The sequence below is a fragment of the Canis aureus genome, chromosome 5 (assembly GCF_053574225.1).
Source record: "Canis aureus isolate CA01 chromosome 5, VMU_Caureus_v.1.0, whole genome shotgun sequence".
NCBI lineage: Eukaryota > Metazoa > Chordata > Mammalia > Carnivora > Canidae > Canis > Canis aureus.
This window is the reverse complement of record NC_135615.1, coordinates 80,128,096-80,149,115: the sequence shown is the minus strand read 5'-3', so window position 1 is coordinate 80,149,115 and position 21,020 is coordinate 80,128,096. Positions and strand designations below refer to the sequence as shown.

The following is a 21,020-nucleotide window of genomic DNA, read 5'->3' as shown; positions in this document are numbered from 1 at the left end:
TCGGCGCCTGCGCACTGGGCGCCCGTAGCCCCGCCCACCCGCTTGGGGGCGGGGCCGAGGGAGGGCGGGGCCGACGCGCGCCGCCCCCACGCACGCGCGGTTCGCTCCCGCCCCTCGCGCAGGAGGCGGAGCTACGCGGCTCGGGGGCGGGGCCACGCGGCTCCGGGGCGGGGCTTCGGGTCAGCTGACCCGGGCTGTGCAGTCTGACCCCAGAAGCCGGGCGGGCGGCGGGTCGTGGCGCGGTGAGTCGGGTTGGAACTGGGGGGTCGGGACTCCGGGGCGCCCCCGCCGCATCTCTCCAGGGGCCTCGTGCAGCCGCTGGGCCGTCTTGGGGCTTCCGTCCGCCTCCCCGGGGCGCGAGGTCCTGGGACGAGGCTCGGGGCCGGGGTTAGGTGGCCCCTGGGGCGTCTCTTGGACCAGCCTGGCCAGGGGTCGGGATCTGGGTCCTCACTGCAGCGCCTGGTGCGGGCGGACGGGGCCGACGGCTTTGCGTTCCGCAGGGCAGGCCAGGGCAGGGGCCTCGGCGCGGCTGAGCGCTGACCCCCGCAGCTGCCCTGTCATTATCCCCGACAAACAGGCGGCGCTGGCCTGAGTCACCAGGTGGCCGGGGACCGGAGGCCTGCAGTGGGGACGCCGTGTTCTGCAGGGAGCCCAGATGGCCCTCTCCCCTCCTGTGCCTAGGACGAGTTTTGGAGTGTGTGGCTGGAGGCTGGGTCTGGAAGGCTGAGGGCTGGCCCGGGCCTTGTCCATTCACCTACCGAAGGCTGCTTCGCGCTGGTGCCCCGGGGAGGGTGGCGGGGGGGGTGGGGGAGGAGGAGTTCGGGGGGGGTCCCCCCACTAGAGCCATCCCAGGCTGTTACCATGGAGTGGCTAATCTGCCAGGCACCGTTCTAATCCCTTGGCCTGGATTATGTCATTTAATTCTGCAGTCGGTCTAGGGGCTGGAGACATAGGTTATCCCCACCCCCCCATTGTACAGATTGGAACTCTGAGGCTCAGTCACTTGCCCTGCAGTTCTGTGCTTGTGGACACCTGGCCGGTCAGTTCTACAGTGCTCTCTCCTCGAACCTAGGTCATCTGAGCTCACAGCTAGTTTGTTTACTTCCTTCCTTCTTCCCTCCCTTCCTTCTTTCTTCCCTTGCCTTTCCTCGCGGTCTCTCTTTCTCTCTGTCCCCTCTTTCTGGACCTTTACTGTGCAGCCGCTGCTTCTGGCCCTGAGAGTCCATCACAACTAGCGTGAAGGGAGAGGTATGAGCTTGAGGAGCAGGCTTAGCTGAGGAATGTGATAAGCATTCTTCAGATATGTGAATGGGGGGGAGGGGAAGAGGTGACAGGTGTCGTCTGACCAGCCTTTGCAAGGCGTCTTTGAGGTAGCATGTTAGAACGAGGTACTAGTGTCTCCTTACCTGGCCCTCCAGGGGGAGAAGGACACACTCTTTTTTTAAAGATTTTATTTATTCATGAGAGACACAGAGGCAGAGACACAGGCAGAGGGAGAAGCAGGCTCCATGCACGGAGCCTGATGTGGGGTCGATCCCAGGACCCCAGGATCAATCACGCCTTGGGCCAAAGACAGGGGCTAACCCACTGAGCCAAACAGGGATCCCCTGAGAAGGACCCTCTTAAGGGAAGAGACCACATGTGCAGAAGCCTGGAGGCTTGCCACTTCCATGGGAAGCTTCCGTGGGAAGCATCTTCCTGACTCAGCTTGGAATCCAAGAGAGGAGCTTGGGTGCGGCCGGAGATGCCTTCTCCAGCGCAGGCTTTCTCCAAGCGTGGTTGTTTGCACCAGAAACAACTGGTAGTGCTTTTTTTTTTTTTTTTTTTTTTTAAGATTTTATTTTTAAGTAATTTTCACATCCGATGTGGGGCTTGAACTCACAACCCTGAGATCAGGAATTGCCTGCTCTACTGACTTAGCCAGCCAGGTGCACACCCGGGGTTGCTTCTTAAACCCAAAGTCCCTGATCTGAAGTCCAGAGACACTGAGCCTGAATTCTGGACGTGTGCCCTCTGTGGCACCAAGGCACCCACCCCTGCTGTGGTCCTTGTCAAACCTTGGATGCAGTCAAGCTTTGTTGCAACCCTGGACATCCATTCTCATGCTGCTGTGTGACCAGGAGGTGGGCCCGTTCCCAGAAGCCAGGCCTGGCGCCCAGGCAGGCTCCCTAGCTGGGTCAGAACCTACAGATGATGGCCCCCGGGAGAAGGCCTCTTCGGGTCAGGATCAGGTGTGTCTTAGAACATCCTGAGCTGTGCATGTGCCCTGTGAAGATCGGGGACCACCCACCCACTGCTCTGGGCCCTGTGATCCAAGCTATAATGCTCAAGACACCCCCTTCCCTCACCAGTGATGTATTCACTTTATTTCCTCCCTAACCTGGTGAGAAGCAAGCAAGGGGTGACCTCAGGGTGGTTGAACTCCTGGATTCTCATCCTTAAAATAGTCCCCAGCACACGTTTGGTCACGCATGGGCCGAGAGCCTTCCTTATGTGCATTTCATCTGCACCACAAACCCCAAGGAGCCAGGTCATCATCTTCATTCTACAGACAGGTTCAGGCAGGTTCCTTATTTGGGCAATGCTACCCAACCTTACCTGGAAAATGGGGACAGTATCCCCCACCTCACAGGGAAGTTACGAGGGTGGCAGTGAACTGGATGGGCAGACACAGAATCTGTAAGGGGTCGATGTGGGGGTCTAGTAGGGGGACAAAGGACTTGCTTGGAAATGCCTTTAGTGCAGCAAAGATGACAGTACTTACCCAGACGGTCTGCTAGCCTGGGTGGCCTTGCAGGTGCTGGTGGCAGGACATCAGGTGAAGAGCTCCTTGATGTGCTAAAGGTCATCCAGATGGGTGGCCAGGATGCAGGAAGAGGCTGTCAGCCACCCTTGCCGGGCCCTGCACATACAGCAGTGACCCTGGCACACGTGACCTGGACACTGTTACCCCCGGCTCGGGGCTTCTGCCCATGGCCCATCACAGTAGGCCTGAGAGTCCCACTTCCTGAGAAAAGAAGCTGACTGGCTTCCTTCCCTCCTCACTTCCAAGAGTCTGGCCAGAGTGACGGTCCATTCAAGGGCTATGACAAAAGACCAAAGACCGGGTGGCTTATAAACAACAAACATTGATTTTTACAATTCAAGAGGCTGGAAAAGTCCTAGGTCAAGACACCAGCACATGTAGTGTTAGGTGAGGGTCTGCTTCCTGGTTCACAGGTGGCTGTCTTTCTCTGTGTCCCCCTACGTGGCGGAAGGGGCGAGGGAGCCCTCTGGGGTCTCTTGTATAAGGGCGCCCATCCCATTCCTGAGAGCTCTGCTCCCCTGACCCAAGCGCATCCAGAGGCCCCCCCCCAATGCCCTCACACTGGGGGGTTAGGTTTCCACGTATGAATCTGGGGGGCCACAGACATGGTCTGGAGCACAGGGCGTTGCTTTATGGGGATCCTGGGCCGGCTGAGGGCAGCAGGAACTGAAGGTAGCTGGGGAGTCAGTCCGGCGAGGACAGCCTCTGGGCACAGGGAGAGAAGGGCAGGCCTGCCTCTGGCTGCTGGGGGGGTTGGGCAGCCTGCCCCACGGGGACAGAGCGCCTGAGGCAGCGTGACAGGGTGGCCAGGAGCTGCGGCTTGGGGTCCCAGGCCCGGCTTTGACTCCTGCCTCCACCGCTTCCTGGCCCGATGTTAAGTCACTTCCCTGGTGCCTGGGGTGTATCAGGAGCCCCCGTGTCCCCTTCATGGAGTTGATGTGGGGACAAAATGAGGCAATGCCTGCAAGGTGCTAGGAGCAGAGCTTGGTGATCCGGGGCCTGGTGAGTCTCTCCTGGTAGAGGTGGCGCCGTCGGGCTCCGCTCGCTCTGCCTTGTCTGGGACTGTCGCGCAGACGGTGACTGCCGTGGCCACTGCAGGGCGCCCGGGCATCAGGAGGGGAAATTCCTGCCGCTCCTGGGACCCGCCACTTTCAGGCTTTGTGGGCGGTGAGAATGGGAAGGTGGCTCCGACTCCTTGGCCGCAGGCGTCCCACACGTGCTCGTGGAGAATCGGCGGGGTGCCAGGCTCGAACCCGCGGCCTGCGCAAGCTGCCCCACCCCCACCCCCACCCCCAGGCCGGGGCGGTGTCCTCTGACCCCTGTGGGCAGACAGCCCTACCTTAAATAAGAGAACCTACTGGTTCTCCCTGCTGGTCTAACTCACAAACCAAAGATTGGACACAATGTAAATGTTGGGGAGCAGGAACAAAGTGATTCTGAGGGTTCACTGCCTGAAGCCTTTCAGCCTCAGGGCAACTGTAGGAGGGAGGCCGGGTAATCACCCTACAGATGGGGGACCTGACGCCCAGGGAGGCGGAGGCTCTTGCCCAAAGTCGCAGCCTTGACGAGTTTTGGTAAAGCTGGCATTTGAGCACGTTCGTCCCTGCGCGCAGACCCAGCGCTCTCCCTGCACAGGTGGTTGTCACAGGGGTGCTTTGCTCTCTGTCCTCCAGGCTGAGCGTGTCCTAGGGTCTGGGGGCTTGCCCTGTGCTGGGGGATAACGGGATGGGCGAGGCAGGGGGCGAAGAGCTCAGGAGCCCAGGGGCCGGACCTCCCAAGGCTAAAGGCCCCCTCTCTTTCTCCCTGGACACCCCTCCCGAACTCCCACAGCAGCCATGGTCTGGAAGAAGGTGGGCTCCGGCAACTTCTCCGACTGCCCCAACGGCTCCCGCCCCTGGATATGGGACGTGTTCGGCGAATGTGCCCAGGATGGCTGGGACGAGGCCAGCGTGGGCCTGGGCTTGATCTCCATTCTCTGTTTTGCAGCATCCACCTTCCCGTGAGTAATGGCAGGGCGCGGGGCCCGGGACAGGGGGTGCGGTGGGTGATGGCTCAGGCACTGCCCGGAGGCAGATCACGGGCGCTGGGCCTCTCCAGACTCAAGGTCAAGCGTGAGCCCTCCACCACTCCCACTTGCTGACTTCCAACCCACCCTGGAGGGCCCTGCACTGAACTGCACCCTAGGTCCCACCTTATGCTGGGCGATGCCGACACACAGATAGTAGTAACAACCTTAACACTCGCTGTTTGTTCAGTGCACACTATGTACTTCAGTCCTAAACACTTGAAGTGTTCTTAGCTCACTTAATCCTCGTAACCCTGTGAAACAGGTACAGTTACCATCCTTGCTTTATGGATGGAAGGAATGGAAAGTCAGAGAAGCTAAGTAACTTGCCCTGGGTTGCACAGCTAAGAAGAGAGGAAGCAGAGGGGTGGGAGGGCTCAGATGCCCCAAACACAGCCCTTGTCCTGTGACAGTCTGGTGGGTGGCCGGCAAGCAGTGATTACAAAATAGTGTGATCCCTGCTGCTATTGAGGAACGGAGACGCACTGTGACTTGGGAGAGTCACTTTGCTGCTCCACGGCTCAGCTTCCTCATCTGCAAAACGGGAATGTTGTTCCCTCCTTCCCAGGGTTGGTGTGAGGATGGCACGAGGGAGTGTACGTCAAGCACGGGGCTCTGGGCCTTGGCACAATGTGGGCAGAGTCCCGGGGCTGGACAGAGTGTGTGGGGGTCAGGGGCACGGGGAGACGTGAGGTCCGAAGGCCCTGCAATGTGAGGGTTCTCTACGGTCAGGAGACGGGCTCTTTATCCTGAGGAAGATAAGGGTTTCATCAGGAGCTCGGCATTTTTGAAAAATAGCTTTTTGGAGAGATAATCCACATATCATATAATTAGCATCTTTACATGTATAATTCGGTGTTTTTAGAATATCCACAGAGCTGCGTATCCACTGCCATAATCAGTTTTAGAACATTTTCATCACCCTAGGGAAAAAAAAAAACTAAAGAAATGAGTCATTCCTTATTCCCCCCGAAGCTCCCAGCCCCTGGCAACCACCTGTCTACCTTCTGTCTCTATATAGATTTGCCAACTCTGGACATTTCCTGTAAATGAAATCATAGAACATGTGAAAGACCGGCTTCTTTCACTTACCAGAACGGCTTCAAGGCTCACCCACATTGTAGCAGATGTCAGGACATCATTCCTTTTATTTCCAAAGAATATTCTAATGTGTGATGTTCCACATCTTATTCATTCATTCATTCCCAGATGGACATTTGGGCTGTTTCCACTTTTTGGCTGTTACAGTGAAGGCCACTGAACATTCATGGGCCAGTTTCTGTGGGTACATACGTTTTGACTTCTCTTGGGTGTATGCCTACATAGTAAAATTGCTGGGTCATGTGGTAACTGTATTTAATCTTTTAAGGATTCTTTTTTTTTAAAGATTTATTTATTTATTTATTTATTCATTCATGATAGATGTAGAGAGAGAAAGAGAGAGGCAGAGACACAGGAGGACGGAGAAGCAGGCTCCACACCAGGAGCCCGATGCAGGACTCGATCCCGGGACTCCAGGATCGTGCCCTGGGCCAAAGGCAGGCGCCAAACCGCTGGGCCACCCAGGGATCCCCCAAGGATTTTTTTTTAATTTTTTTTTTTAATTTGTTTATGAGAGACACAGAGAGAGAGGCAGAGACATAAGCAGTGGGAGAAGCAGACCCCCCACGGGGAGCCCGATCCCAGGACCCTGGGACCACAACCTGAGCCAAAGGCAGATGCTCAACCACTGAGCCACCCAGGTGTTCCTCTTTTAAGGATTTTTTTTTTTTTAAGATTTTATTTATTTATTCATGAGAGACAATGAGAGAGAGACAGAGACACAGGCAGAGGGAGAAGCAGGCTCCACACAAGGAGCCCTATGTGGGACTCAATCCCGGATCCCGGGATCACGCCCTGAGCCAAAGGCAGACACCCAACCGCTGAGCTACCCAGGTGTCCCTCTTTTAAGGATGTTTTAAAAAACATTATTAAGCCCTGATTTCATGACTTAGTCTGGTCCTAGTGATGTCATTTTGGGCCTCTGTTTTTTTTTTTTTAAGAATTTCTTTTTTAAAATTTGTTTACTCATGAGAGACAGAGAGAGAGAGCAGCAGAGACATAGGCAGAGGGAGAAGCAGGCTCTTTGCAGGAGCCACATATGAGACTCAATCCGGATCCTGGGATCACGATCTGAGCCAAAGGCAGCCGCCCAACTGCTGAGCCACCCAGGCGTCCCAAAATTTTTTTTTTTTTAAGATTTTATTTATTTATTCATGAGAGACACAGAGAGAGAGAGACAGAGACACAGGCAGAGGGAGAAGCAGGCTTCACGCAGGGAGCCCGACATGGGCCTCGATCCCAGGTCTCCAGAATCACACCCTGAGCTGCGGGTGGCGCTAAACCGCTGCGCCACCCGGGCTGCCCAGATTTTTTTTTTTTTTTTTAAGTAAAAATCTCTACCCCCAGCGTGGGGCTCAAACTCACAGCCCTGAGATTAAGAGTCCCATGATCCATCCACTGAGCCAGCCATGCATCCCCTGCGGTTTTCTTTTTAACAGGGAACTAACTGCCAGACTGTTTTCCAAAGAGGCTGCACCATTTTATATTCCTTTTGTATTCCTTCCAGTCGTGTGTGAGGTTCCAGTGCGTCCATATCCTTCTCAATGCATATGTTTTTCCATCTTTTCATTATAGCCGTTCTAATGGGTTTGAAGTGTTATCTCGTTATAGTTTATGATTTGTATATGGTTTTAGATTATTATTTGCCTGATGGCTAGTGATGTTAAGAAAAGATCTTTTCAGATCCTTTGCCCTTTTTTTTTCTTTTTAAAAAAAATTTAATTTATTTCTGGGAAAAAAAGGCAAAAGATAAATAAATTTAATTAATTTATTAGAGAGCACGTGTGAGAGCACAGGCAGAGGCAGAGGGAGAAGCAGATTCCCTGCTGAGCAGGGAGCCCTATGCAGGGCTCTGAGATCATGACCAGAGCTGAAGACAGACACTTAACCGACGGAGCCACCACAGGTGCCCCCTTTGCTCACTTTTCAATTGGATTATTTTTCATTTTGCTGTTGAGTTGTAAGAGCTCTTTATGTAGTCTGAATACGATAGCCTCATTTGACATGTGATTGATTAGTAAATATTTTCTCCCATTCTGTGGGTCCTCTTTTCACTTCCTTGAGAGTGTCCTTTGAAGCACAGAAGTTCTAAATTTGGATGATGTACAGCTTATCTCTTTTTTTGCTTGTGCTTTTGGTGTCACATCTAAAAAAACATCGTTGCCTAACCCAAGTAACAGAGACCTACCCTTATGGTATGAGGAGCGCAGCTGGCTCCAGGGGGTCCCAGACAAATCAGGTTTGAGCATTCACCCAAAGGCAGAGACATGAGTGGTGGTGAAATGAGAAAGGAGCTTATCTCCACGAGGCTGACTCTGGGAAGACTGCAGACTAGTGTCTCAAAGACTGTCTCCCAGGTGTTGAAAATTCCTCCAGGTTTATATAAGGAAAGTGGGGGACTCTGGTCGGTGGGAACATACGGGGGTGCGGTGAAGGTCAGATCAGGCATTCTCTTGGGGTCAGTCACTCCGGGTCTTGCTGGCTCAGGGCAGTCCTTGTTGCTTGAGCAGGTACTTTCGTTTCCTTTCCCAGGATGCTTTGCCCACGTGGTTTTTTGCCTGAGTTAAGGGATAAGCTAGAAAGAAGAACTTAATCAAGATTGAAAGTTTAAGGCCAAGGGGCAGGCGCCTGGGGGGGGCTAGGTCAGTTAAACCTCCAACTCTTGATTTTTGGCTCAGGTCTTGATCTCAGGTCACGAGTTCAAGCCCTGCGCTGGGCATGGAGCCTACTTAAAGAAGAAAGTTTAGAAAGAAAGTTTGACAGAAGTTTCTCCAAAGAAGACCTACACATGGCCAACAGGCACATGAAAAAATGCTCCACATCACTTGTCATCAGGGAAGTACAAATCAAAAGCACAATGAGATACCACTTTGCACCAGTGAGAATGGCTAAAATTAACAGGACAGGAAACAACATGTTGGTGAGGATGTGGAGAAAGGGGAACCCTCTTGCGCTGTTGGTGGGAATGCACGCTGGTGCAGCCACTCTGGAAAACACTGTTTGTCAAGAAGTTAAAAATAGAGCTACCCTACGACCGAGCAATCGCACTACTGGGTATTTACCAGCAGATGTAGTGAAACAACGGGTGCCCGCACCCCAGTGTTCGTAGCAGCAGTGTCCACAATAGCCAAACTGAACAGAGCTGAGATGTCCTTCGACAGATGGATGGATCAAGAAGGTGTGGTGTCTACACACAGTGGAATAGTACTCAGCCCTCAGAAAGGACGGATGGAATGGAGGGTTTGTGCTGAGTGAAATGAGTCAGTCGGAGAGAGACCATCATCATGTGGTTTCACTCACACGTGGGATGTAAGAAATAGTGAAAGGGACCATGAGGGAAGGGGGGAAATCGAGTGGGAAGAATCAGAGAGGAAGACAAACCACGAGAGACTCCTGACTCTGGGAACCAAACAAAGAGTTGCAGAAGGGGAGGTGGGTGGGGGGACGGGGGGACTGGGTGACAGGCACTAAGCAGGGTGCATGATGGGATGAGCACTGGGTGTTACACTATATGTTGTCATATTAAATTTAAATTTAGGGCAGCCCCGGTGGCTCAGCGGTTTAGTGCTGCCTGCAGCCCAGGGCCTGATTCTGGAGACCCGGGATCGAGTTCTGTGTTGAGCTCCCTCCTGCATGGGGCCTGCTTCTCCCTCTGCCTGTGTTTCTGCCAACCCCCCCCCCCCGCCCCCGTGTCTCTCCTGAATAAATGAATAAAATCTTTTAAAAATTTTTACATTTTAAAATGTATAAAAAGTTTGAGGTCAGAATGGTGGTAGTCAAGCCCTCTTTTGCTGTCTTTTCCACAACAGGTTTGTAGATTTACCTGATTCTGACATCAGTGTCCACATATATATTTTCCCCACACTGTCCAGCATTTAACAGTTCAGACCCTGTTTACCTTGGGACAGCATCAGATCCCACAGGTTAGGGGCTCGGTCCCACAAGACTGCCCCTCCCCCTTCAGATGTCAGTGGCAAGTCCACGTTGTCACCTGTGCTTCTGATACGTGTAGACCAGCTATAGACTGGAGGTCCCAACAAACCCCTTACTTGAGTTTGACTAATTTGGGAGAACGGCTCACGGTCGACTCACTAGATCACCGACTTCTTACAAAAGGAGGTTAACTTGGGAGCAGCCAGCTGGCAGGGATGCCCAGGGCAGGGGATGCGGACGGGGGCCTGGAGCTGCTGGGTCCTCTGGTCACCGACCTGGAAGCTCTCTGAACCTGTCTGTTCGAGTTCTGGAGGCTTCGCTGCACAGGCCTGATTGGTTACATCATTGGCAGCTGGCGACTGGACCCCATCTCCAGTCCCTCTCGCTTCCCCAGAGGTCAGGGCAATGGGAGTGAAAGTACCAATGGTTTAGTCACATCACAGCCACCAGCCCTCATCTTGAGGTGACCCAGAGGTGTTCCAAAAGGCACCTCATTAACATAACGAATGGCACCTGTATTGCTCAAATCACTTAGGAAATTCCAGGAATTTTAACATAACGAATGGCACCTGTATTGCTCAAATCACTTAGGAAATTCCAGGAATTTTACTTAGCAATATGCCAGGGATGGGGTGAAGACCAATTTACTTTCTTTTTTCTTTTTTCTTTTTTTTTAGGGGAGGGGCAGAGGGGGAGAGAGATGCTTAAGCAGGTTCCACACCCAGCGTGGAGCCCAAGACGGGCTCCATCTTAGGACCCTGAGATCCTGACCTGAGCCAAAATCAAGACTCAGATGCTGGGCAGCCTGGGTGGCTCAGCGGTTCAGCCCCGCCTTCAGCCCAGGGCCTGATCCTGGAGACCCAGGATCAAGTCCCACATCAGGCTCCCTTCATGGAGCCTGCTTCTCCCTCTGCCTGTGTCTCTGCCTCTCTCTGTCTCTCATGAATAAATAAATAAAATCTTTAAAAAAAAAAAAAAGACTCAGATGCTTAATTGACTGAGCCACCCAGGTGCGCCCCTATATTTCTTATTATGAATCACAGTATGATAGAGGAGGTTTTAAATTTAGGTCTGTTGGGATCCCTGGGTGGCGCAGCGGTTTGGCGCCTGCCTTTGGCCCAGGGTGCGATCCTGGAGACCCAGGATCGAATCCCACATTGGGCTCCCGGTGCATGGAGCCTGCTTCTCTGCCTGTGTCTCTGCCTCTCTCTCTCTCTCTGTGACTATCATAAATAAATAAATTAAAAAAAAATTTAGGTCTGTTAAAAAACAAAATTCCACTGGTGAAATTTGAAGACACAGTTTGGGTTATTAAGCCATTGGGCAGCATCCTACACGGCAAATAGATCTTTAAAAAATTCAACAGATTTGTTTTTGTGAGAGAGAGAGCGAGCGAGCACATGAGTAGGGTGAGGGGCAGAGGCAGAAGCAGACTCCCCACTGAGCAGGGAACCCAGTGGGGGACTCAGACCCTGGGATCATGACCTGAGCTGAAGACCAACAGCTGACTGACTGAACCACCCAGGCGCCCAGCAAATAGATGTTTTTTTTTTTGTTTTTTTTTTTGCAAATAGATGTTCTAAGGAGCTTCCAAAATGGAAGGTTTTTATAGGAAAGACAGTGGGGCAAGGAATTAGTAGAAAAAAAAGAAGGGATTAGATCCTGCAAGCTCACTTTCCTGCAGGGGGTCTTGGTAGGTGACGTCATGTTCCTTTGTGGGGGGTGGAGACATGTGACATGGGACAGATTACCTCATTGCTACTGACCAGAAAATTCCTGAGCGATTAAGACTACATTTCTGGGGGAGGTTGAAATATGATTAGGTTAGTTTTTAAGCCCCTGTTTGGTGATTTGGCCTAAGTGACTCCACCTTGGGCCTGTGATTTTCTTTCTTTCTTTCTTTCTTTCTTTCTTTCTTTCTTTCTTTCTCTTTCTTTCTTTCTTTCTTTCTTTCTTTCTTTCTTTCTTTCTTCTTTCTTTCTTTCTTCTTTCTTTCTTCTCTCTCTTTTTTTTTTTAAAGATTTTTATTTATTTATTCATGAGAGACACAGAGAGGCAGAGACACAGGCAGAGGGAGAAGCAGGGTCCCCACAGGATGCCCAGTGTGACACTCGATCCCAAGATCCCAGGACCAGGCCCTGAGCTGAAGGCAGACACTCAACCGCTGAGCCACATAGGCGTCCCTGTGGTTTTCTTTTTAATGGGTCTTTGGTACAGTTTGCGTCGTATTTTGTGCACGGTATGGGGGAGGAGTCCAATCTCGTTCTTTAGCTTGGAGATACCCAGTTGTCCCAGTACCATGTGTTTAAAAGACCATCTCCCCGCTGAATTATCCTAGTATCCTGTTGTGGACTTGGCAGTTTTGCTGAATGAGCTTGTTCTAGGTGCTGTATGTAGTAGGCAGGTTGCAAGTAAACAAAAATAGGTGCCGTCCTTGGGTTTACAGCGCTTCCATTCTGGCTACCCTGAAAAGGCAGTCTGGGAGTCTCAGGGAAAAAGGACTGGTAGGACAAGGAGTGAGACCGGAGGCAGGGGGACCAGCCGGGAGGCCGTGGAAGCCATCCAGCAAGCAGCGCTGTCGGGGGCATTGGAGAGGCCCTTCCAGGCTGACAGGACAGGTGTGGGTGACTCACAGAGGCTGATGGAGAGACGCCCTGTTCCAGAGTGAGCGCATCTCTAGAGCTACCTGGGGAGCTGGCTGAGATCATGTTGGCCCTGCCTGAGGCCGGCTGGCTCACCAGGGAGGGGGTCAGAGGCCTGGGAGAGAGCCCCAGGTGACAGCAGGAAGGTGCCTGTTCTTCTGCCCCTCCTTAGGACTCAGCCTTCCTTGGGTGTGACACAGTCACGGTCCCTGAAATCTACGACTTGCCAAGTCACGTGTGCTACAAGGGGCTGTAAGGGCCATAGGCTAGACCTTACTTAGGGACCTTCTGGGTGCCAGGCCTGCATTGGACACTCTTCCTGCCCTCAGGGAGCTTGCGTCTGGGAGGGACAAGGACATCCCGTGTTACGGAGGAGGAAGTAGAGGACACGGGCGAGCTTGTGTCAAGAAGGCGTGGGGAGGAAGTGATACTTCCTGAGCCACAAAAGACAAAAAGGAAGAGGAGAGAGTCAGCTGTCTGGCTGCCGATGAAGAGTCTGGAGAAAGGGAAATAAGTCCTGGTGGAGGGGGGGGACAGAGGGACAGCTGGCCCTGGGGGCCTTGTGAGGACACGCTCAGGAGGATGCAGGCCCTCGCTGGAGAGCAGCAGAAGGATCCGAGTGACTTCGGCAAGCCTGGGGTTTCAGAAGGGCCCTTGAGAGGGAGGACAGATTCAGGGGGAGCCAGGCTCGGATGGGGGACAGGCAGGTGCACGGGCAGGGGTGGGTCCCGACAGGAGGAGGAGAGGGCAGGGTGGCCGTGGGAAGAACCGGGGCCATATCCGGCTTCTCGGCTTCTGACTTGGGTGATGGGTGGGATGAGGTGCTCTTTAGTCCTTTAATTTAAATACACACAGACGAGGGGCACCCCGGCGGCTCCATCGGTTAAGCGGCCGACTCTTGGGTTTCGGCTCAGGTTATAGTCTCAGGGTCGTGAGATCGAACCCCACGTCCATCTCCGTGCTCTGCACTGACTCTGCTTGGGATTCTCTCACTCTCTCCCCCTCTATCCCCCACCACCCGCACCCCCACTCTCTCTCCCTCAAATAAACCTTAAATAGAAAAGATTTTTTTTTCTTTCCCTCTGCCGCCCCCCTAAAATAATAATAATAAGTAAAATAAATACAGACGATTAAACAGAAATGTAGAGTAAATGGCAGTTGTAGAAAGGATCAGAGCGACCAGAGCCTGGGGGCTGGCTCTGACACTGGCTGTGACGCTGGCGCCAAGGCCCCGAGTGACGTGACTTGGCCCGTCCCACACGGACTAGAGCTGCCCTCTGGGGCTTCTGCAGGGCCAGCAGGTTAGCAGCACCGAGGGCGCGGGATTCTGCTGAGGCCTGTCACCTGTGCTGTCACCTCGCACTGACACCGGCCGGAGGTCTGAAGAGAGGGCCTTTGGGAAAGGAACCAGGGGGTCCCAGCCGCCCACCGGGGCATGAGCTCTGGGGGCACAGCCCTGCCCTCCCCACTGCCCTTTGAAGGAACCGGGCTGTGGTTTGGCCCAGCTTCTCCTCTGCCGCTCGGGACACAGCACAGGCCAGGCCCTGGCTCCCGCCACTGCCACCGTCGTCTGAACCCCTGCCTCCCTGTGTAGGCGAGTGAATGTGGGGTCCTGACACCAAACTCCAGGTGCCCCCGGGGAGTCTCCGGGGTGCTGTGGAGGGGAATCTGATGCCCTAGAGACCCCTGGTTGGCAGAGAACCCCCCCGGTGAGCGTCCGCGAAGGGCACAGGGAGGCTCCTGGGGGTTCTGCCTGCAGGGAGGCTGGGCTCCCAGGGGACCACCTGTGCCCCCCGCCCCCGACGCCTTCATCCCCCCCCACCCCCCCGGTCCCCCGCTGCAGCCCTGCCCTCCCCTGAGCCCCTGTCTTCTTCCTCTCCTGCAGCCAGTACATCAAGGCCTGCAAGGCCGGCAACATGGACCAGGCGCTGTCTCTGTGGTTCCTCTTGGGCTGGATCGGAGGAGACTCCTGCAACCTCATCGGCTCCTTCCTGGCCGACCAGCTGCCCCTGCAGGTGGGTCCCGCGGGGGGTGGGGGGTGAGGGTGGGGGGCAGCTGGCAGGAGCATCCCGCCCCCGACCATTGCTCCTGCCGTGCAGCCCTGGTCCACACCCTCTCCGGGCCTGTCGCCCGTCTGCAGAACGAGCACATCAAACCAGAGGGTGCCTCTGGGGTGCTGGGCACCCCGCTGAGCTGCCAGGGTTGGGGGGGCCTGGAGGAGGAAAGATTTGCCTTCGGGGGGCGGGGTGGCAGGTGCCGGGAACCACAGGCCGGCATCGCATCTTCCCCGCTGGGAAGGCCTCAGCCGGGACCCTCAGTTCACCCCTGAGCCCCATCTGCCCCGCCGAGGCGCGCCCGCCACCTCCCTCCGTCCGTGCAGGCCGGGCCCTCCGCGTCCTTCGGGGACGGGGACCCAGACGGGGCCCCAGGAGGTCCGGGCGGCGGGGTCGTGGGTCGGGCCGCCTGCTGCGCGCCTGGTGCCCTGAGCCCCGCTTCCCGCAGACCTACACGGCCGTGTACTACGTGCTGGCGGACCTGCTCATGCTGTCGCTCTACTTTCATTACAAGTTTAAGAAACGGCCCTCGGCGTGTGAGTGCGGGTGGCCGGGCGGGTGGCCGGGGACGGGGACAGGGTGGCGGGAGGGCCGGGCCTCGGGGGAGGTGGGCTTCCCCCGGCCTCACCTGACCTCACCTGGGCTTGGAGCCGAGGTGACAAGGACTCAGGTCACAGTGGCCCCGGGGATTGAGCAGGGGTGACAGCCGGGGTCACTTGCGGGCGGGGCGGCCCGGGAGCGTTTGTTTCTGCGTGGGCGCCCCGCCCTGGAGGAGGGTGCTGCTGCGGACGGCGGGCTAGGTAGCCCTGAGGGGCTGGGGCGCGTCCTGCGTCCTGGTCGCTGCTGCCCCGTGCGACCCTGGCTCCCTCCCCCGGCGCAGTGTCTGCCCCCATCAACGCGGTGCTCCTGGTCGGCTTGGGGGTGGCGTGCGGCACCCCGCTGCTGAGGCGCGCCGGCCCCGAGGCTGCCCCGGCCGAGGTCTTCCGGGGCCGGATGCTCCTGTCCGTGGAGCCGGGCAGCAAGGTGAGCGGGGGGTGCGTGACGTGGCGGCTGGGGCCCCGCCGGCCACGGGTGGGCCTCCCCCCGCGAGGGAGCCCGATGGCACGGCGCACCCCGGCCCCTCGTGGGCGCTGAGCACCCCCGCCCTCTCAGCCCTTCACTCAGCAGGAAATCATCGGCTTCGTCATCGGCTCCGTGTCCAGCGTGTTGTACCTGCTGTCGCGGCTGCCTCAGATCCGCACCAACGTGAGCCGGGGCAGGGGCGGGGGGGGCTCGGTCACCTCGTGCTCTGTGTGCAGAAGGCCCGGGCCCAGCTCGGGCGGGCGGGGCGGGGAAGGCTCCCCCGGGCCTCCGTGTCTGCCTCCGGGACTGGGGCGCAGCGGCAGGTGCGGGGGGGCTCGGCCTGCAGCCCTCCGAGGGGAGGAGGGAGTGGCGGGGGGGCAGCGAGGGGCAGCGAGGGGCAGCCAGGCTCCCGGGGACCTGGGCCGGGTGGTGGGAGTGCGGATGCTGGACGCGGGCCCACGGCGGGAAGCCAGCTCGGGCGCACGGTGTGACGGGGCGGACCGAGTGGCAGGAGCCCCGGCCCAGGCCTCTGACCCCCCTCCCCCCAGTTCCTGAGGAAGTCGACGCAGGGCGTCTCCTACTCGCTGTTCGCCCTGGTGATGCTGGGGAACACGCTGTACGGGCTGAGCGTGCTGCTCAAGAACCCCGAGGTGGGCCAGAGCGAGGGCAGCTACCTGCTGCACCACCTGCCCTGGCTCGTGGGCAGCCTGGGCGTGCTGCTGCTCGACACCATCGTATCCTCCGGGGTCGGGGGCAGCGGGGGGCAGGTGGCAGCCTCCGTCTATCCAAGAGGGGAGTCCGTGTGCCCAGCACCCCAGGGAGCTCCCAGCTCGGTGAAGCGGCCGTCGGCACCCCCTTCTTGGCGGTGGCACTGAGCACTTCGGGGGAAACCTGTGTCACACCAGGGGCTGTCTTGGTTTAGAAGGTCAGCCGAGGCCTCTGCAAGTGCTCCTGGGAGGAGGAGGACGGGGAGGGGGGACCTTGCCTCAGCTTGTGCAAAGGCCCTGAGGAACGGGGGTGGGGGGGGGGTTGATGAGCCCGTCCAGGCCGGAGGAGTGCAGGCTGGAACTGGGAAGAGGCTGTCCTCGAGATCCTTGGGGGGGGGCTGCAGCTGCGGCTTGGGGCCTTGGCCTCGGGGTGGGGGCAGGGTGCGGGGTGGAGGGGAGAGGGGAGCAGCTCTCCAGGGAGCCGGCCCCCAGGGTACGTCCATCCCAGCCTCCGCTCGGTTTGGCCTTGACGTCGGCGCCTCCAGATCTCCATACAGTTCCTGGTGTACAGGGACACCGCCACCTCCTCGGAGCGCCAGCCCCTCCTCCCCAGTTGACCAGGACCTCCAGAGGCCACTCCCAGGAGGGGACAAGTATGGGCCGGCCCGGCACTGCTGCCCCCGGACTGGGCCATGGAGGGAGCCGGGGGCACCTGGAGGCCCCGGCCCAGCTGCGTCCCCACCTCCAAAACCTCCTGGCCGCTGCTTCCAGGAATCCGGACTCTGCGGGGAGCGAGGAGGAAGTGGGGCGCCAGAGCCAGCCCCCGTCCCCTTGGGACACCCCCCAGTCTGAAGCTGCTGTCCCTTGGGAGCCTCAAGGGAGGGGTTGCAGCTGCACCCCCGGCCCCCTCCGTCCGCCTGCGTGCACACTCCTCGGAGCGGGGCGTGGCCGCAGCTGGGTGACCCCAGGACCTTGCTGCTGACCCCGGCCGGCCGAGTAAACGGTCCCTGCCAGCGAGGCGTCCTTCTGCTCCTTCCCCGAGGTGCTGGGGTCCACGCTGCTCTGAGCAGCAGCTTCCAGGTCGGGGCCCGGAGGTCGGGCTGTGGCAGGGCCAAGCGGGCCGCCCGGCCTCGGGGGGACCTCGGGTTTTCTCCCCTGCTCCTGGGTAACAGACCCCATCGCTGGGGGTGAGGACGCAGCAGCGAGAATGACAGGGTCCCGGCCTCGCGTTGTCAGGAAGAAGCAGAGTAGTTAAGGTTCAGATCTTGGGTCTGCATCTCAGCTTCTCTGTGCCTCAGTTACTTCGTCTGTGAAATGGGATGACACTGTTCCCAGTTCATATGTTCTTATTGTTCTTATAAGATGGTGTAAGTAGCGGCGGACGTCAGCCCGGAAGCCTGAACGTAGTGAGCGCGCCGTAAGGTCAGCTTTGACCATTTATAGCTGGAGGAGAGGCACGTCCAGATCGCCCTGCAGATCAGAGACCTTCCTGGAGGAGGTGACCTGCAGGATGAGCAGGAGATAGCAGGGGGAGCGTGGGAGGTGTTGCAGGCAGGAGGGAGGAGGTGCAAGGGCCGGGGGAAGGGCAGGGGGAGGACAGGGGGAGGACAGCTCAGCCCGGAGCTCCGCTTCTGAGCCCCAACCTCACTGCCTCCCAGACCCTGTTCTGAGTCCACTTTCTTGTTGGCCATGACCCTGTGGGGCCCGAGGGCTGGTGGGGGGAGAAGCGTGTCTCAGGCTCTCCCAGTCTCTTCTGCCCTGGGGGCCGGAGGGAGCTCAGCCGCGGGGTCTGCCCTCTGCCCGCAGGGGGCCCACAGCTCAGTGAGGTGCCGCTCAGATTTGCGGGGCGCAGCGTGCCCAGGCCGCACTGGGTGGCTGGGATTGGGGGGATCCGGCTCCTGTCCTTGCCAGCACGGAGGGAAGGAGGGAAGACGGCTGCGGGGCCCTGGGGGTAAGGGCTTTGACCCAGAGGAGACCGGGAAGGCTTCATGGAGGAGGAGGGCCCTGGAGCAGACTCTTCTTTTTTCTCCTTTCCCTTTCCCTTTCCCTTTCCCTTTCCCTTTCCCTTTCCTTTCCCCCTTTTCCCCCTTTCCTTTCCTTCTTTTCTTTTCTTTTCCTTTTCTTTTCCCTTCTTTCCTTCCTTCCTTCCTTCCTTCCTTCCTTCCTTCCTTCCTTCCTTTTTTTTTTTTAAGATTTTGTGTATTTATATGACAGAGGAGACAATGGGCACAGGCAGGGGGAGCAGCAGAGGCAGAGGGAGAAGCAGACTCCCCGCCAAGCAGGGAGCCCAATGTGGGGCTCTATCCCAGGACCCTGGGATCATGACCTGAGCTGAAGGCAGATGCTTAACAGGCTGAGCCCCCCAGGGGCCCCCAGTGGAGCAGAATCCTGGAGGCAGAGCGGGTCAGGAAGGGGAAGGTGTGTGCACAGGCCTGGAGCTGTGGGTCTGGGCTGCTCCCAGGATGGGCCCCCAGAAGTCAGGCTGACGGCAGGGTCGTGGGGCAGGGCCGAGGCGGCGGGAGACTGGGTCGGGGGGACACGACACGACGGGGAGAGCATGGGGGGGTCTGAGGTGCAGGGGGGCAGCCAGGGCGAGTCGGCCCGGCCATTGAGCGCCCGTTGCGTGCGGGGCCGGGTTGGGCCATCCCGGGTCGGGCACTTAGGATGCAAAACCGGCTTTGAGGGCCCCAGCAGCTTTCCGCCCCGCGATCCAACCCCCGGCGGGCTGAGCCTCTGTCCCCCCCCCCCCCCATCCCGCCGGCTCCGCCTGGGCCAGTTGGGGCGTCCTGTGCCCCGTCTGGTCGCCGGTGGCCCGCTCGCGTGGTGGCGGGAGCCCGCGTGCCCATGGCTGGGGACAAGCGGCACAGCCCTGCGCGCGGCCCTGGCCCGGGAGGCGGTGGCTGGCGGCTGCGGTGCCCGGCCTGTGTCCCGCCTTGTGTCCCGCCTCACGGCTCTGGGCTCCGGTCCCCTCCCCTTCGGGAAGGCCCGGCTGGGAGGGCTCAGGCCCCGGAGCGCCCTGCGGACGACGCGGTCACGGCCAAGTAAATGGAGGAGCTTGTCCTCCGCGGCCGAGGGTCCGCCAGTCCCCACCCCCACCCCCACCCCCACGGCGCCGGCCAGGTGTGCAGGGGGTCGGGTGGCTGCAGAGGGTGGGGCCTGCCCTCCAGGTGCGGCCTCAGGCCCTGCCTCCCGCCTCGTGTGTGCGGCCGCGTTCTGCATTCGGGTTTCAGGCCCAGGCTCCGCACTTGTCACTCGCCCTTGTCCGGGAGGGATTGTCCCTCTGGACACTCATGGGGAGCAGGAGGCCGGGCCGGCCCCCCCAAAGAGGCCTAGCCTGTAACTACGGAGATGCCGTGAGTGCAGACGCCTTGGCCTTGCGCAGAGCCTGGTCCCCGTGTCCCCGGAGTCCTGGCGGGGTGGGGGTGGGGTGGGGGAAGCAGGCAGGTGGCGATCTCTGTGGCAGCAGGAAGGGTCCTGCATGTGTGTCCCCAGACCCTCCCAGCCGGGGAGGAGGGTTCCCCTGGGTTAATTCTGTGAACCTGGGGTTTAAGCCACAGCGTGGATGTGGCCTTCAGCCCCCAAAGTGGAGAAAGGGGAGCACCCCACAGCTCACTCCCCTCTCTACCTCTTCTGCTATTGGACTTGGCCTTCACTGTTGCTGGATGGATGGACCGCGGAGGCCCCTGGGTAGGCAGCCGGGTGCTGAGACCTGACTCCCTGCCCCAACTTGCCAGCGCTTACCTGGTCAGGTTACTGTTAGCCCTGCGGCGGGAGTGGGGCTTGCCTTCCGCTCGGGTTAACTCCGGGGGAACTGTTGATCTGTCCTGCAGCCCCAAGGACACAGCCACCCATTGGGATCTCTGGGCCCAGCACAGAAGTGGTCCGTAAAGATGATTTTTATTAGTGGGCACGACCCTACCCCCACCACAATGTGGGCTGACTTCTGTCCTGCTCACCGCAGTACACAGTAGGTGCTCAGTAAGTGAATGAGAGTGACTGTCCCTCCAGGAGCCCTCCACCTGGTGGAGGAAGCAGGCCCATGACGCACAATCACAGCACTACCGGATGTGTACACTTGACACAGGGGAGTGTATGGTGTAGGAGTTCTAGCTCCAGGACACTCTTTAAAAAAAAAAAAAAACAGGTTAGTGATTACTAAATCTGCATGGAAGTTACAGGTATAAGAATATATTCCATCTTGGGTGGATGGATGCGGTAACTGGATGATGGACATTGAGGAGGGCTCGTGACGGAGTGAGCACTGGGTGTTCTAGAAGACCGATGAATCGCCGACCTCTACCTCTGAAACCAAGAATACATTATGTGTTAACTAAATTTAAATTAAAAAAATTAAAACTATATTCTAGTTTGCAACATTTCTACTATTTGATGGTAACCCAAATGCCTAATGTGCATGAGGAATTGTGAAGAATTTCATCACTAGACCGGTCAAAAATTTGCACGTATGTGACACTGTCTTCATTCTGTGAAGCAGGAATTGGCCATTGACGTTGAAAAGTTGCACAGAGATGGGGCACCGGACTGGCTCAGATGGTGGAGCGTGGGATTCTTGATTTTGAGGTTGTGAGCTCAAGCCCCACTTAGGGTGTAGAGATTACTTAAAACTTTTTTAAAGGTTGCACAATAGAG

The 21,020-nt window shown here is 57.5% G+C and overlaps 1 protein-coding gene across 3 annotated transcripts; it reads left to right on the top strand.

Annotated features, from left to right (window-relative positions):
- Positions 1 to 148: 148 nt before the first annotated feature.
- On the top strand, positions 149 to 20,729 carry SLC66A1 (solute carrier family 66 member 1). Of its 3 annotated transcripts, none has more exons than XM_077899381.1 (8): positions 149 to 242; positions 4,637 to 4,805; positions 14,433 to 14,562; positions 15,050 to 15,137; positions 15,482 to 15,624; positions 15,754 to 15,846; positions 16,212 to 16,397; positions 16,916 to 20,729. In XM_077899381.1, exons 2-8 carry the CDS (start codon positions 4,642 to 4,644, stop codon positions 16,985 to 16,987), a joined length of 876 nt encoding a protein of 291 aa, XP_077755507.1. In that variant the 5' UTR covers positions 149 to 242; positions 4,637 to 4,641; the 3' UTR covers positions 16,988 to 20,729. The 3 variants fall into 3 exon arrangements, with proteins under 3 accessions (XP_077755507.1, XP_077755508.1, XP_077755509.1); XM_077899382.1 differs by having other exon boundaries at positions 162 to 242; positions 4,640 to 4,805; XM_077899383.1 differs by lacking the exons at positions 149 to 242; positions 4,637 to 4,805 and adding an exon at positions 14,119 to 14,256.
- Positions 20,730 to 21,020: the final 291 nt, after the last annotated feature.